Raw genomic sequence first — 16,217 nt, forward strand, 5'->3', positions numbered from 1 at the left:
GCACACGGAATTGGCTTCCTCCAGGTCCTATTGACTAAGCAATGCAGGTTGCTGGGGCCATGAAGGAGGGTCTTCTCTGTTGCAGCCCCGGCTCTATGGAATCAACTCCCCGCTCCCAAGGTCCGGACTGCTTTCCAAAAGGCCACGAAGACCTGGCTTTGCTGGCAGGCCTGGGGGCCATGAATTAACAACTATCTTGACCAAACTGTATGAGTGCTATCTATCTATATATATGTATGTTGATTATTTAGTTTATTATGGGTTTTTATTTGGGTTTTATTGTTAGGTTGCATATTTGACTTCTTTTAATTGTTTTTTATATTGTTGTAAGCCGCCTTAAGTCCTTTCGGATTGGGCGGCATAGAAGAATGAATGAATGAATGAATGAATAAATAAATAAATAACATTTCTGATAAGTGACTGTCCAGCCACTTCTTTAAAAACCTCCAGTCCCAACATACCTAGAAGTTTCCATATGAACAAAGTTGCTCTAATTCAATGTAAGGCACTTTTGAACAGTTAGGAGCAAATACTTGCAGTTTTCTTCTGCTTTCAGAGGGATTGATTGGTTTAGTAATTTATAGGCCACCTACAGGGGCAGATTGCGATTACAGCTGCTACCGATGCGCTGTGTGTGAAGCGTCCCCAGCGTGACGCACTGAAATCTTGCAAGAGGACGCGCACGTGTGTGAGATTTTAGCAATTTTTTGCTTCTGCACATGGTTAGTTTATTATTCAGGGTTTTTTACGTGGGTTTTTTTGCCGCAGGGAGTAGGACATGCATCCTACCTGACACTTGTACCAGTATCTCCGTCATGTTCACGTTCTAAAAGAAAACTTCTCATGAGTTCAGTCAAACTTCTTGAAGTCACAAGACATTTTCTTTTTAGAACGGGTTGCCCGGGACACAATGCTGAGGAATGCAATGGTGGTACAGTAGTACCTCTAGATACAAGCTGCTCCACATGTGAGTATTAAAAGTTACGAGCCGCGACGTGAGCGAAATTTCTGTTCGACACCCGAGCTCAAATTCAGGATACGAGCCGAGCTTCCACTAGGTGGCGCAAGAATCTCCTTGCTTCCAGTTATCTTGGTGCGAAAAACAAAATCTAAAGACATTTGTTCGAGATGCGAGTTGATCGACTTACGAGCTTGAGTCTGGAATGAATTAAACTCATATGTCGAGGTACCACTGTACTGGTATAAGTATCAGGTAGGACACGCATCTTGCAGTGGGGTGGAATTTGAGGGTGGCAAGTCGGGTGAGGTGGGCCCTGATAATATTTACTTCTATTTAGGGTGGGCGTAACAGGAAATAATTGAGAAGCACTGCCTTGTGGTAAGATGGGGAACCAATAAATTTTATAATTAATAAAATAAAACTGAAAGTGTTTTCCCCCTCTTTTATTTTTACTCTCCAAAAAATAAAGAGGGATTCGTTTGTAACATCTCCCACATCCTTCTCCTTTGGTGGGCTGAGATATCTTTTGCTCAGTTTGTGGCTCTCCCTTCTGTCTTCCAAGGTCATTCTCACATGGTATTGAATTAGGTTCTTCGTGGTATAAATGGACAGAAAAAAGGAAAATGGGTTTATGATAAAAACATGTATGATACTAGAATACAGTGGTACCTCATGATACGAACTTAATTGGTTCCAGGAGGAGGTTCGTAAGGTGAAAAGTTCGTAAGACGAAACAATGTTTCCCATAGGAATCAATGTAAAAGCAAATAATGCGTGCAAATCCTTCAGGAAAATCCCAAACTTTAGAAGGGAGGCGAACAGAGGGCAGGGAGGAGCAGCTAAAGGGGGCGGGTGGAAGAAGCAAGGCTAGGCTAAAGGGTGAGTGGGAAGGAAGAAAGGTAAGGGGGGCGCCCATCCCTTTTCTTTCTTCAAAAGACACCCTTTCAGTGCCTCTGCAAGCACGCTGTTCTCCTACTTTTGTTAATGCAAAGTTTTTCCCCCTCCAACCTGCCCCTCCCTTTTCTTTCTTCAAAAGACACCCTTTCAGTGCCTGCAAGCACGCTGTTCTCCTACTTTTGTTAATGCAAAGTCTTTCCCCCTCCAAGCTGCCCCTCCCTTTTCTTTCTTCAAAAGACACCCTTTCAGTGCCTGCAAGCACGCTGTTCTCCTACTTTTGTTAATGCAAAGTCTTTCCCCCTCCAAGCTGCCCCTCCCTTTTCTTTCTTCAAAAAAGAGGGGGGAAAGAAACCCCTTCATCCCAGCAGCAGCGGCTTGGGTTCGTAAGGTGAAAATAGTTCAGAAGAAGAGGCAAAAAAATCTTAAACACCGGGTTCATATCTTGAAAAGTTTGTTAGAAGAGGCGTTCGTAAGATGAAGTACCACTGTATAAGTACAAATAAATATTTTTATAACTTATGGATAAGAAGAAATTAATTGGATGTTAACTTATCCAAAAAATAGTTGTATTTGTATTTGTATTGTTGTTGACGTTCGTCTGAACGTTGTGTCTGTGTTTTGTTTTTATGTTTTTTTAATGTATAAAAACCTAATAAAAATTTAAAAAAAATTAAGTTCTTCATGATTACATCTGAAAAATGGTTCCAAAACAATTGTTGAAGATGAGAACTTTATTTGATACTTTTGGATGCACTATGAAACCTCTTCCCTCTAAACAGGTGACACCATGTCTGTGATATACAGCGAGGTGGCTGCCGATGAGCCAACTACCAACAGCTTCTGGATGGTGAGTAAGGATGGTGAGCAGGGTGGCAGAAGGGGAGGAGGTTCAATCTTATGTTTATGCAACACGTTTGACTCATTTATTGAGCTCCCCCATTTTAAATCACCAGAATACCTTGAATCTTAAACTAATCAAGTGGGCTGAGTTTGCACCACATGCCGAACTACAAAACAAAAATACAAAACATCTGGTGGAGCATATTGTGTGAATCTGACATCTGAGAGCGATGGAAGGCATCTCAAATGACCTTCCTTCGTTCCTTCCTTCATTCCTTCGTCCCTTCGTCCCTTCGTCCCTTCCTTCCTTCCTTCCTTCCTCCCTTCCCTCCCTCCCTTCCATCCCTCCCTCCCTTCGTTCCTTCCTTCGTTCCTTCCTTTGTTCCTTCCTTCCCTCCCTCCCATCCTTCCCTCCCTCCCTCCCTCCTTCCTTCCCTTCCTCCCTCCCTTCCCTTCCGTCCCTCCCTCCCTCCCTTCCTTCGTTCCTTCCCTCCCTCCCTCCCTCCCTTCCTTCCTTCCCTTCCTTCGTTCCTTCCTTCGTTCCTTCGTTCCTTCCCTCCCTCCCATCCTTCCTTCCTTCCTCCCCTCCCTCCTCCCCTCCCTCCTTCCTCCCCTCCCTCCTTCCCTCCCTCCCTCCCTCCTTCCTTCCTTCCTTCCTTCTTGTGTCTAATAATGTTGGTAGCGGACAGCATGAAGCCAAATAAATTAAGGCGTCACCAAAACACATTACACCCCAATCACGCTGATAAACAGCTTGAGTTTTTTTTCAGTGAAATGTGCTGAATATTACAATTGTCCCAACGGAGAGTGGGGGGGGGGGGCATAAAGTGTTTACTTCTTCCTGCGGGGGAGGGGGGTAACAGAAAATAATTGAGAAGCACTGGGTTAGAGTAACAGCGGTTTATTTATTTATTTGCTTATTTGCATCCTGCCTTTATCATACTTACAAATAACTCAAGGTGGCGAACTTATTCAACCACACTTCCTCCTTCTATTGTCCCCATAATAGCAACTCTGTGAGTTGAGCTGGGCCAAGAGAGAATGACTTGGCTTTCAGGCCTAAGGGGAGGACTTGAACTCACAGTCTCCTGCTTTCTAACCTGGTGCCATAATCACCAGAGCAAGATGGCTCTGAATTTCACTCAGAATCACACTAGAAGCTTGTGCAGGTCTCAGAGGAGAGGCATAACACGGGCATCCCAAAATCCATCTGTAAACTGCCCATTCTGCAACTCCTGAACTGGCTACAAGGGCATCCCTATATGAGTTCCATGGGATAAAAATCAATGAAGTCAAAACTGCATGACATTAACGAAAAGTTAGCAAAAAGCGAAGTTGGGAGAGCTGTGGTACTAAAGGTTTCTGATTTTTCTAAAGGTAATGAAGACATATCCAAGTTGTAACCTAGATTAGAAAGTTGGGGAAAAAATAGAAGAAAGCAACAACAGTCCCAAATTGCTATGAAGAAAACCACATTAGGACATCAACACTCTGTTTATTCAAAATTTCCCTTTCTCTTAATGTGGATTTACCACTTGATCTTAAACAGGAAAAAAAGAACTTGACAACAACCCTGCAAACATCAGTATCACAATTTTTTGCTGTCTGGCTACATCCCCCCACCCCCACCGCTGAGTTTTTAAAAAATAAATGGTAACTTAAAAGCAGTGTTCTTTGAACTTCAGACTAGCTACTCGTACTTTAACCTATTGTGATGAATGAACCCAACTCATAATTTATGGTTCTCTGTGTTGTGCAAGTTCAGAGAACTGGGTTAATTGAGCACACTGTAATTTGGTAAATTATGGATTAGCATGTTGTGCAAAGACTTCCAGTTTTGAAAACACATTTATCCCATTACCCCATAGTCTTTTAAAGTAATTAAAAGTCATAATACCTAATTTATGCTTGTTTTTTTCTGGAACACTTAATGATAGTGCTTGGGATTCTCTGTTTTTCAAAAACTTCAAGTGGGGTTGGTTTGATTCTGGTTGGAAATCACAGGACCCCAGAGGAGGTAGAATTCTGTGGGGTTTGGAAGGAAAGGCATTAAACGGTAGGCATTCTTTTGAAGGGGCATTCCTGCACCACGAGACTGAGACAATTCCCCATCGTTTCTTCCCATCTCTTCTCCTGCAGCCCAATCACTATCAGAGCACAGTTAAACGTCTGGACGATGGGTACCGTGTCTGTGACCAGATTGTAGCTTGTTTCCAGGAACGGGCAAAGATCGAACGAAGCTATGCTTTGATGATGGATGAATGGACTCGCAAATGGCGGCCCCTTGTTGACGCAAGTGAGTGGTTTCATCCTCACATAGAAACATAGAAACATAGAAGTCTGACGGCAGAAAAAGACCTCATGGTCCATCTAGTCTGCCCTTATACTATTTTCTGTATTTTATCTTAGGATGGATATATGTTTATCCTAGGCATGTTTAAATTCAGTTACTGTGGATTTATCTACCACGTCTGCTGGAAGTTTGTTCCAAGGATCTACTACTCTTTCAGTAAAATAATATTTTCTCATGTTGCTTTTGATCTTTCCCCCAACTAACTTCAGATTGTGTCCCCTTGTTCTTGTGTTCACTTTCCTATTAAAAACACTTCCCTCCTGGACCTTGTTTAACCCTTTAATATATTTAAATGTTTCGATCATGTCCCCCCTTTTCCTTCTGTCCTCCAGACTATACAGATTGAGTTCATTAAGTCTTTCCTGATACATTTTATGCTTAAGACCTTCCACCATTCTTGTAGCCCGTCTTTGGACCCGTTCAATTTTGTCAATATCTTTTTGTAGGTGAGGTCTCCAGAACTGAACACAGTATTCCAAATGTGGTCTCACCAGCGCTCTATACAGCGGGATCACAATCTCTCTCTTCCTGCTTGTTATACCTCTAGCTATGCAGCCAAGCACCCTACTTGCTTTCCCTACCGCCTGACTGCACTGTTCACCCATTTTGAGACTGTCAGAAATCACTACCCCTAAATCCTTTTCTTCTGAAGTATTTGCTAACACAGAACTGCCAATACAATACTCAGATTGAGGATTCCTTTTCCCCCAAGTGCATTATTTTACATTTGGAAACATTAAACTGCAGTTTCCATTGCTTTGACCATTTATCTAGTAAAGCTAAACCATTTACCATATTACAGACGCCTCCAGGAATATCAACCCTATTGCACACTTTTTTTCCTTTTTCTATGGAGGTTCCAAATTCTGGTTTGCTTTGTTTCATTTGAAAAAAATGGGGAAAAAACTGATAGAAGTGGGAAAAAAAACTGATAGAAATATATGTTCTAACTGTAAGTTAGTATGCTTGCTATTTCCTTTAGGATTAAGCCCAATACTTTGCCACACCTAGAATGTTTATTCACAAGTTATTTGCAACATTACTAGAGTGCATTGTAAATCCAACCATCCTTGTGTCGTTGATGCTTGTCCATGTCTCCAAGGTCTGAGTTATGCAATTTTACTCTGATTTATTTCTGTAGGCAAAGCATCAACTCATCACAAAAACAGAAAGCAATATAGGGGGTTAAGAAAATTAGTATCCCACCAACCTTTTTGGGTCTTTCCCCACTTATAGCTAACTATTGCCCCAAAGGATCCTGGCAACATTTTTGTCTCCACTATGCTGCCCTCAATTTGTCCCCAGCCCATGTGGGAAACCTATTATTCCTTGCAAATCATTCAAAGACAACCTCAAAGTATAAAAAATCAGGTTTTATTGCCAATTACTTTACATGTAATGGTGATTGCAATGATTATGAATGGTGGAAACAAGGAACAGCAAATGTAGTTTTCTTGAGATCACATGGATGTAAAATACTTCAGCTCAGCAGCAGGAAAAGTCTCAAGATCCAATAAAGTTTGTTCCTGAACAAACTTTTAGTTCATTTTTTTAATTCTTAGAATATACGATGGAAGACTTTTAAAAAATGTTCCAGGAAAATTCTCCTTTCAACTTTCCCAGTCCTGCTGTATTTATTTAGAATGTTGATATAGCTAGTGATAATACTATAATGCATTTCCTAAAACTACCCTAGTTGTAACTTCAAAAGAGAGGTAGATATTTCCCATGATATGGCTCTGGATATTTTTTCCCCCCTTTTGAAGTAACAATTTCATCTTGATAAGGTATATGGAAGAATAAGTATTTCTGATGGGTTGATAATATCTTTGCTCTGATGCCTACAGAAGAAACTGTTTTTCCATGGATAGTTGCTGTTGACAACCAGTGCAATTGAAAAGCCGAATAAATTGTGCCTTTTAAAAGCTATCTCAGGCAATCTAAATGTTCTGTATTCCAGAGACTTGCCCTGCAGCATTTTAACATCTATTATATGAGAATGCTGTTAGGTTGTCTTTTCTTTTTAACGTACCTGAAACTGCAGTTGAGCAATCAGTAAAACTCTGGGATTCATCTGCAAATAATTCAGGATACATATATTTTGGGGAATTATCTCCCGAACTCCAGGTGATGTCATTCCAAAGGATGCTATCATCATGTTATTATAGACTGTAAACTGTAGTTGGGCAATCTGTGGTCAGGAAGTATCCTGTCAAAAATCAGTAATAAATGTTGCACTCTAGAACATTGTGAGGCCCATTTCTGTAGCCCGTGAGCATAGCTGAAATGCCTGATATCAAATTCATGGTTCTCTGATGGCCAATGGTGTTTGCAATTGTTTTGTTATTATTATTTCTTAAATCAAGCTGTTAGGTGTGATAAGGCAATCAAAGCACCATGATGAACATAAAAAAAACAGATGGAGTATCAATTACACAGTCATAGCTGCCATCTTGACTTTTTTAAAGCTTACTCTATGGACACTCCTACAGCTGCCATATATTATTATTTATTATTATTTATTAGATTTGTATGCCGCCCCTCTCCGTAGACTCTTGGCGGCTCACAGCAGTGATAAAACAATATACAATAGCAAATCTAATATTAAAGTCTAAAATAACAATTTTACATTAAAAACCTAAAAAAACCCTTATATAAAAAGCATACACACAGACATTCCATACATAAAACTACATAGACAAGGGGGGATGTCTCAGTTCCCCCATGCCTGACGGCAGAGGTGAGTTTTAAGAAGTTTACGAAAGGCAAGGAGGGTGGGGGCAGTCCTAATCTCCGGGGGGAGCTGGTTCCAGAGGGTCGGGACTGCCACAGAGAAGGCTCTCCCCCTGGGTCCCACCAGCCAACATTGTTTAGTCGACGGGACCCGGAGAAGGCCAACTCTGTGGGACCTAACCGGCCACTGGGATTCGTGCGGCAGAAGGCGGTCTCGCAGATATTCTGGTCCGGTGCCATGAAGGGCTTTATAGGTCTTAACCAACACTTTGAATTGTGACCGGAAACTGATCGGCAACCAATGCAGACTGCGGAGTGTTGGTGTAACATGGGCATACCTAGGGAAGCCCATGATTGCTCTCACAGCTGCATTCTGCACGATCTGAAGTTTCCGAACACTCTTCAAAGGTAGCCCCATGTAGAGAGCATTACAGTAGTTGAACCTCAAGGTGATGAGGGCATGAGTGACTGTGAGCAGTGATCCCCAGTCCAAGAACTGGTGTACCAGGCGAACCTGGGCAAACGCCCCCCTCGCCACAGCTGAAAGATGTTTCTCTAATATGAGCTGTGGATCGAGGAGGATGCCCAAGTTGCGGACCCTCTCTGAGGGGGTCAATAATTCCCCCTAGTGTTATGTATGGACAGATAGAATTGTTCTTGTGAGGCAAAACCCACAGCCACTCCGTCTTATCAGGGTTGAGTTTGAGTCTGTTGACACCCATCCAGACCCCAACAGCCTCCAGGCACTGGCACATCACTTCCACTGCTTCGTTGACTGGACATGGGGTGGAGATGTACAGGTGGGTATCATCGGCGTACTGATGATACGTCACTCCATGCCCTTGGATGATCTCACCCAGCGGTTAAATAACGGGGGGGGAGGACCAATCCCTGAGGCACCCCACAAGGGAGAGACTTAGAGGTCGACCTCTGACCCCCCCACTAACACTGACTGCGACCAACCGGAGAGGTAGGAGGAAAACCACTGAAGAACAGTGCCTCCCACTCCCAACTCCTCCAGCCGGCGCAGAAGGATACCATGGTGTATGGTATCGAAAGCCGCTGAGAGGTCAAGAAGCACCAGGACAGAGGATAAACCCCTGTCCTGGGCCCGCCAGAGATCATCCACCAATGCGATCAAAGCAGTTTCTGTGCTGTAGCCGAGCCTGAATCCTGACTGCTGAGGGCCTAGATAATCGCTTCTTCCCAAGGACCGTTGGAGTGCCACCACCTTCTCAGCAACCTTCTCCATAAAGGGAAGGTTGGAGATTGGACAATAGTTATTAAGTAGGGCTGGGTCCAGGGAAGGCTTCTTGAGGAGGGGGTGCACAAGTGCCTCCTTGTACGGAAGCACCCCCTCCCCAAAGAAGCGTTAACAATCTCCTGGACCCAGCTCCGTGTCACCTCCCTGCTGGCCGAAACCAGCCAGGAGGGACACAGATCCAGCAAACAGGTGGCGGAACTCACAGCTCCAATGGCCTTGTCCACTTCATCAGGTGTCACCAGATCAAACTCTTCCCAGACAGGTGGACAAGGACGGGACCCAGTCACCTCGACTGACTCATTGTCAGTCGACTCTGCTATCCAATCGGAGTCAAGGTCCGCCTGGATCCGAGCGAACTTTATCAGCGAAAAATGTGTTAAAGTAAGACTGATGGCCTTACTTGCAAGGACTCCCCAACTCCCCCCTGGTTGAGAAGGGAGCGGGTCACCCTAAACAGAGCAGCCGTGCAGGATTCCGCTGATGCAATCAAGGCGGCATGATACACGCATCTTGCTGCCTTGAGCGCCACTTTGTAAGTCTTAATATGAGCTCTTACAAGAGTTCGATCGTTAGATGGCTGATTCCACCTAAATAGCAATAGCATTTAGATTTATATATTTCTTCATAAAGCTTTACAATTTCCTCTAAGTGGTTTATTGAGTCAGCATATTGCTCTCAACAATTTAGGTCCTCATTTTTCTGATCTCAGAAGGTCGGTAAAAGGTTGGAAGGATGAGTCAACCTTGAACTTGGTCAGAATTGGGAGGGAAATCATAAAACACAAAAATATTTCTATAGACATCAGGTGAGAGATGCATTATTTGAAGTTTGGAGGAAAATTAAACAAAAAATTTACATACAAATTCCAAGATGAGTTTCAACTATAAAAGCATTGGTTTACCCAAATGCTACAGACTTAAATAAGATAGTAACCTATAAGGAATTGCTATAGCTGTCCGAAGTCCTCGGAGAGGGGCAGCATACAAATCCAACAAACCAACAAATATTTATTTATTTATTTATTATTTAGATTTGTATGCCGCCCCTCTCCACAGACTCGGGGCGGCTCACAGTAAGACACAACAATTCATAACAAATCCAAATAACTTTAAAATATTTTTAAAAACCCATTTTTCTAACAAACACACACACAAACATACCATGCATAAATTGTACATGCCCGGGGGAGGTGTTTCAGTTCCCCCATGCCTGACGACAAAGGTGGGTTTTAAGGAGTTTACGGAAGGCAGGGAGAGTAGGGGCAGTTCTAATCTCTGGGGGGAGTTGGTTCCAGAGAGTCGGGGCCACCACAGAGAAGGCTCTTTCCCTGGGGCCCGCCAACCGACATTGTTTAGTTGACGGGACCCGGAGAAGGCCCACTCTGTGGGACCTAATCGGTCGCTGGGATTTGTGCGGCAGAAGGCGGTCTCGGAGATATCCTGGTCCAGTGCCATGAAGGGCTTTAAAGGTCATAACCAACACTTTGAATTGTGACCGGAAATTGATCGGCAGCCAATGCAGACTGCGGAGTGATGGTGAAACATGGGCATACCTAGGTAAGCCCATGACCGCTCTCGCAGCTGCATTCTGCACGATCTGAAGTTTCCGAACACTTTTCAAAGGTAGCCCCATGTAGAGAGCATTACAGTAGTCGAACCTCGAGGTGATGAGGGCATGAGTGACTGTGAGCAATGAGTCCCGGTCCAGATAGGGCCGCAACTGGTGCACCAGGCGAACCTGGGCAAGTAAGGTAAGTAAGTAAGTAAATAAATTTAAAATCACATCAGGAATTGAAAACACAGGGAATTAAGATAGACTGATGGCCTTACTTGCAGATGCAAACAAAATATACTGCTCAAAAAAATAAAGGGAACACTCAAATAACACATCCTAGATCTGAATGAAAGAAATATTCTCATTGAATACTTTGTTCTGTAAAAAGTTGAATGTGCAATTGATTGTCAATTTCAGTGTTGCTTCCTAAATGGACAGTTTGATTTCACAGAAGTTTGATTTACTTGGAGTTACTGTATATTGTGTTGTTTAAGTGGTCCCTTTGTTATTTTGATCAGTGTATAAAAAGGACCTAAAATCAACAAGTTATTATGCACAGGTACAGTATATGCGCTACGTTGCTCAACAGTAGTAACTGTGAGACGGATCTTGGAATCCTTGTGGATAACATTTAAATATGAGCCAGCAGTGTGCAGCAGCTGCCAAAAAGCCAACACAGTTCTAGGCTGCATTAACAGAGAGATAGAATAAAGATCACGTTAAGTGTTAATACCACTTTATAAGGCCTTGGTAAGGCCACACTTGGAATACTGCATTCAGTTTTGATTGCCACAATGCAAAAAGGATATTGAGACTCTAGAAAAGTACAGAAAAGAACAACAAAGATGATTAGGGGATTGGAAGCTAAAACATATGAAGAACGGTTGCAGGAACTGGGCATGGCTAGTTTAATGAAAAGAAGGACTAGAGGAGACATGATAGCAGTCTTCCAATATCTCAGGGATTACTACAAAGAAGAAGGAGTCAACCTATTCTCAAAAGCACTTGAACAAAAAGCAATAGGTAGAAATTAAACAAGGAGAGAAGTAACTAAGGAGAAATCTCCTCACAATCAGAACGGTTGATCAGTGGAACAGCTTGCCTCCAGAAGTTGTGAATGCTCCAACACTGAAAGTTTTTAAACAGATGTTGGATAACCATCTGTCTGAAGTAGTGTAGGGTTTCCTGGCTAAGCAGTGGGTTGAACCAGAAGACCTCCTAGGTCCCTTCCAAAGTTGTTGTTGTTGTTGTTGTTGTTGTTATTCTTCTTCTTCTTATTATTATTATTGACATACACAGAACAAAAAGTGATAACCAAAGTATATAATTGTCTTTTAAAACATAAAATGGAGGAGGAATTTGTAAAAGAATCAATGCTAGCCTGGGTCAAAAACCTTAGATACATCAAATTAGAGCATTGGGAAGAGTTGGGAAAAAAATTACAAATTGATAATGTTGGCCGCATACAAAGAAAACACATATAAAATGTTTTACAGATGGCATCTACCACCAATGAGATTGGCTAAAATGTATCCATCCATATCACCCAATTGCTGGAAATGTAATCACATACAAGCGTCATTCTACCATATATGGTGGACACGTCCCAATTTAAGGAAATATTGGGGGATAATTAAAAAAGGATTGAGGAGATAACGGAACAGAAAAATCGAGATGAGATCAGAACTGTTTCTTCTAGGAATAATAAAAGAAAATATGAGAAAGGAAATTTACTATGTTAGTCATCATATAATTATCACAGTGAGAATCACATTCACCCAAAATTGGAAGAAAGGAAAAACACCCTCAAACACAATGATTATAAAAAGATGCTAGAAAGTGCAGAGATGAATAAACTAACAATGGAATTGAGAGAGAGAGAGAGTGGAAACAATGTATTACAAAACATGGAATAGATTATACGATTGGCTTGAAAGGGAAAGTAAAATTAATGTGTAAATTAATATTATTATTTATTAGATTTGTATGCTGCCCCTCTCCGAAGACTCGGGGCGGCTAACATCATATAAAATTATGTAAGTGTAAAATGTAAATAGATGTAAAGTAATATACAACACACATAAAATTGTAAATAGTAATAATGCTTAAATTAAGAATAATAGCCTTAGGTAGAGAAAATGTAGAATGAAGAAGAAAATTACAATAGTGACAAACTGTATTAGTGAAATTATGTTTTGTCTTTTTAATTGAAAAAATTCAACAAAAAGTATTACAAAAAAGATGTGTGAATAGCTTGGGTAACTGAGGAATTCTGGGAGTTGAAGTCCAAATGTGTCCAAGGTTGAAAAAGACTTGTTTACAGTAGGCCAATTTTTTGTCTACCAATCTAAATATGGATCTCTGCCCACCTTCACTTCCTATGCACTAACATCTGTGTTAGTGGAGAAACATAGAAACATAGAAGACTGACGGCAGAAAAAGACCTCATGATCCATCTAGTCTGCCCTTATACTATTTCCTGTATTTTTATCTCAGCATGGATATATGTTTATCCCAGGCATGTTTAAATTAATTTACTGTGGATTTATCTACCACGTCTGCTGGAAGTTTGTTCCAAGGATCTACTACTCCTTCAGTAAAATAATATTTTCTCATGTTGCTTTTGATCTTTCCCCCAACTAACTTCAGATTGTGTCCCCTTGTTCTTGTGTTCACTTTCCTATTAAAAACACTTCCCTCCTGGACCTTTTTTAACCCTTTAACATATTTAAATGTTTCGATCATATCCCCCCTTTTCCTTCTGTCCTCCAGACTATACAGATTGAGTTCATTAAGTCTTTCCTGATACATTTTATGCTTAAGACCTTCCACCATTCTTGTAGCCCGTCTTTGGACCCGTTCAATTTTGTCAATGGGGAGAAAATCCAGCACATGATTATAACAGAGTAAAAGTTGCCAATGAAGTCAATTTTATAATGGCTTCTCTACTGAGATCACTTTTCCAGTTCTCCAGATCCTCAATAAAGTATCAAAGTTGCATTCTTCAAATCCCAATAAATCACTTGTTCTCAAGTTTGCTGCAATGAAGGAATTCATCCTGTCTTTCCCTATCCTTCTTCTTTCGCTCCTAGGCCCGGCGTATGGTTCCCTACTCCGAGCATGGCAAGCTTTCCTGGGGGCTTCTGAGCGGTTAAGCCGGTTACACATGGAGATGCAAAGGACTTTGGTTTCTGAGGATACTGGACGTATCCGATCCTGGCAGCACGACTCCTATCACCGCAAGCTCTTTGGGGGCTTCAAGGAAGCTTGCGAGCTAGAAAACGGTTTCCAGCGGGCTCAGAAACCCTGGACAAAGAAGCTCAAGAAGGTAGGAAGAACCTTTGGGATTCTCAAGGTGTAGAGATAGGTAAAGACATGGAGAAATAGAATCCAGGGTTTGTTCAGGGTCCAGAATTAGCCTGGTGAACCAAGTTTATCTTCATTGTGAACTTGTATCTCTCTCTCTCCCTTGACCCTTGCTCCAGAGGTGAAATTTAGCAGGTTCTGCAAAACTGGTAGCAGACATTTTGAGTAGTTCTGAGAACTGGCTAATACCAACTCTGTCTGGCCCCAGAGTGGGGAGGGAATGGGATTTTGCAGTATCCTTCCTGCCCACCAAGCCACTCCCACCAAGCCACGCCCACAGAACCGGTAGTAAAAAAAAATTGATTTCACCACTGCCCTGATCTCTACCCTTTTCCGACTAGGTCCAACATGAAATTTGACGGAGTCCTCAGTTTATGAATACAGTGGTACCTCGGTTCTCGACCACAATTTGTTCTGGAAGTGTGGTCGAGAACCGATTTCATTGAGAATCGAAACAATTTAAAATAAATTCCCCTCCTCAGTTGTCTCTCCCTCTAGCTTGCCTGCTTCTGTCCCCATGTGTGTGTGTGTCTCTCTCTCTCTGTAGCTTGCTGTCTTCCGTCTTCAGTTCTTTTGCTCGTCTCTGATTCTCTCTCTCTCTCTCTCTGTAGCTTGCGGGCTTCTATCTTCAGCTCTCTCGCTCGCCCGCTACTGTCCCTGTCTCTCTCTCTCTGTGTAGCTTGCCGGCTTCTGTCTTCAGCTCTCTCGAGTGTTTGAGGTCCAAATATTTGTTCGGATTTCAGGGCAAAGGTTTCTTGAATTTCCTGATCAAATACCAATTTGTTCGAACTGAGAAGCGTTTGAAAACCGAGATACCACTGTAGTAGGAGACTGCCTACGTAGACTTATTTCTTTCCCACTGACTGCATAAATTAAGGGTATATGGAAACTAAGAAGCAGGATTTCTGGGACTACTATGTCCCAACTGTCCTGATTTTCCTCCTCCTCCTCATCTTCAACTTCTACATTCAGGCAGACAAGGCCAAAACTCTTTATCACAAGGCCTGTCGCAAAGAGTACATCGCAACATTGCGGGAGAGCGGAATTCAGACAGCACCGGGGGCTGAAGTACCTCCCGATCGGCAACGTACTTTGCGGGAAGAACATCAACGCTGTAGCCAAGAAACCAACAAGGTAGGGGACTTTTCCTACCTCTCCATCTTCTCTGTTGCTCCTGGCTGGTGGGGCAGTTTGTCAGATAGGCCAACTACATTGGCCAAAATTGTGCCTGGTATGTCCATCTATTGTAAGCTATGGTTGGCTTCATCATCAGCTGGCCATGACAGGTCGTGTTCAGTTGACGACCACAATTGAGTTATCAAAAGTTTCCGTCACTAACTGAGGCATTTATTAAGTGAGTTTTACCCCATGTTATGAATTTCCTTGCCACAGTTGTTAACTGAATTGCTAGAGGAGTTAAGTGAATCTAGGTCCCTCATTTATTTTGCTTGTCAGAAGGTCGCAAAAGGGGATAATAGTAATAGTAATAGTAATAATAATTTATTAGATTTGTATGCTGCCCCTCTCCAAGGACTCGGGGCAGCTCACAACAATAATAAAATACAAAAAACTGTGGTACAAATCTAATATTAGTAAAACTGAAGTTAAAACCCCTTAATATTAAAAAAAACAATCAGTACTACACAATCATATCATTCTCAAGTGCTATAATCAGCAAAGGGGGGGATCAGTCCCCCCATGCCTGGCAACATAAGTGGGTCTTTAACATCTTACAGAAGACGGGGAGGTTGGAGGCAATTTGAATCTCCGGGGGGAGTTGATTCCAGAGGGCTGGGGCCGTCACAGGGAAGGCTCTTTCCCTGGGTCCCGCCAGACGGCATTGTTTAGTCGACGGGACCCAGAGAAGGCCAACTCTGGGGGACCTAATCGGCCCCTGGGATTCGTGCGGCAGAAGGCGGTCCCGTAGACATTCTGGTCTGATGCCATGAAGGGCTTTATAGGTCATAACCAACACTTTGAATTGTGACCGGAAACTGATCGGCAGCCAGTTCAAGCCGCAAAGTGTTGATGAAACATGGGCGTACCTAGGGAGGCCCATCATAGCTCGCATGGCCACATTCTGCACATGACCTTGGGGAAACTGCAACCATCATAAATATGAGTCATTTGCCAAGTGTCTGAATTTTGATGACACAACCATGGGGAGGCTTCAGTGGTCGTAAATGTGTAAAATGTCATAAGTCACTTTTTTCATTGCTGTTGTTACTTCAAGTGGTCACTAAATGAAC

The 16,217-nt window shown here is 42.4% G+C and overlaps 1 protein-coding gene across 4 annotated transcripts in view; it reads left to right on the forward strand.

Moving 5' to 3' along the window:
• The window catches only part of LOC139153654 (protein kinase C and casein kinase substrate in neurons protein 3-like), a 105,281-nt gene that overhangs the window by 51,645 nt on the left and 37,419 nt on the right, over window positions 1-16,217 (forward strand). For all 4 annotated transcript variants that reach the window (XM_070727876.1, XM_070727874.1, XM_070727875.1 and 1 more), the window contains 4 exons: window positions 2,638-2,705; window positions 4,838-4,994; window positions 13,695-13,930; window positions 14,941-15,102. In XM_070727876.1, the coding sequence (XP_070583977.1) occupies window positions 2,646-2,705; window positions 4,838-4,994; window positions 13,695-13,930; window positions 14,941-15,102 (615 nt within the window). In that variant the 5' untranslated portion in view covers window positions 2,638-2,645. The remainder of the gene's footprint in view (window positions 1-2,637; window positions 2,706-4,837; window positions 4,995-13,694; window positions 13,931-14,940; window positions 15,103-16,217) is intronic.

The sequence above is a fragment of the Erythrolamprus reginae genome, chromosome Z (genome assembly GCF_031021105.1).
Source record: "Erythrolamprus reginae isolate rEryReg1 chromosome Z, rEryReg1.hap1, whole genome shotgun sequence".
Lineage (NCBI taxonomy): Eukaryota > Metazoa > Chordata > Lepidosauria > Squamata > Dipsadidae > Erythrolamprus > Erythrolamprus reginae.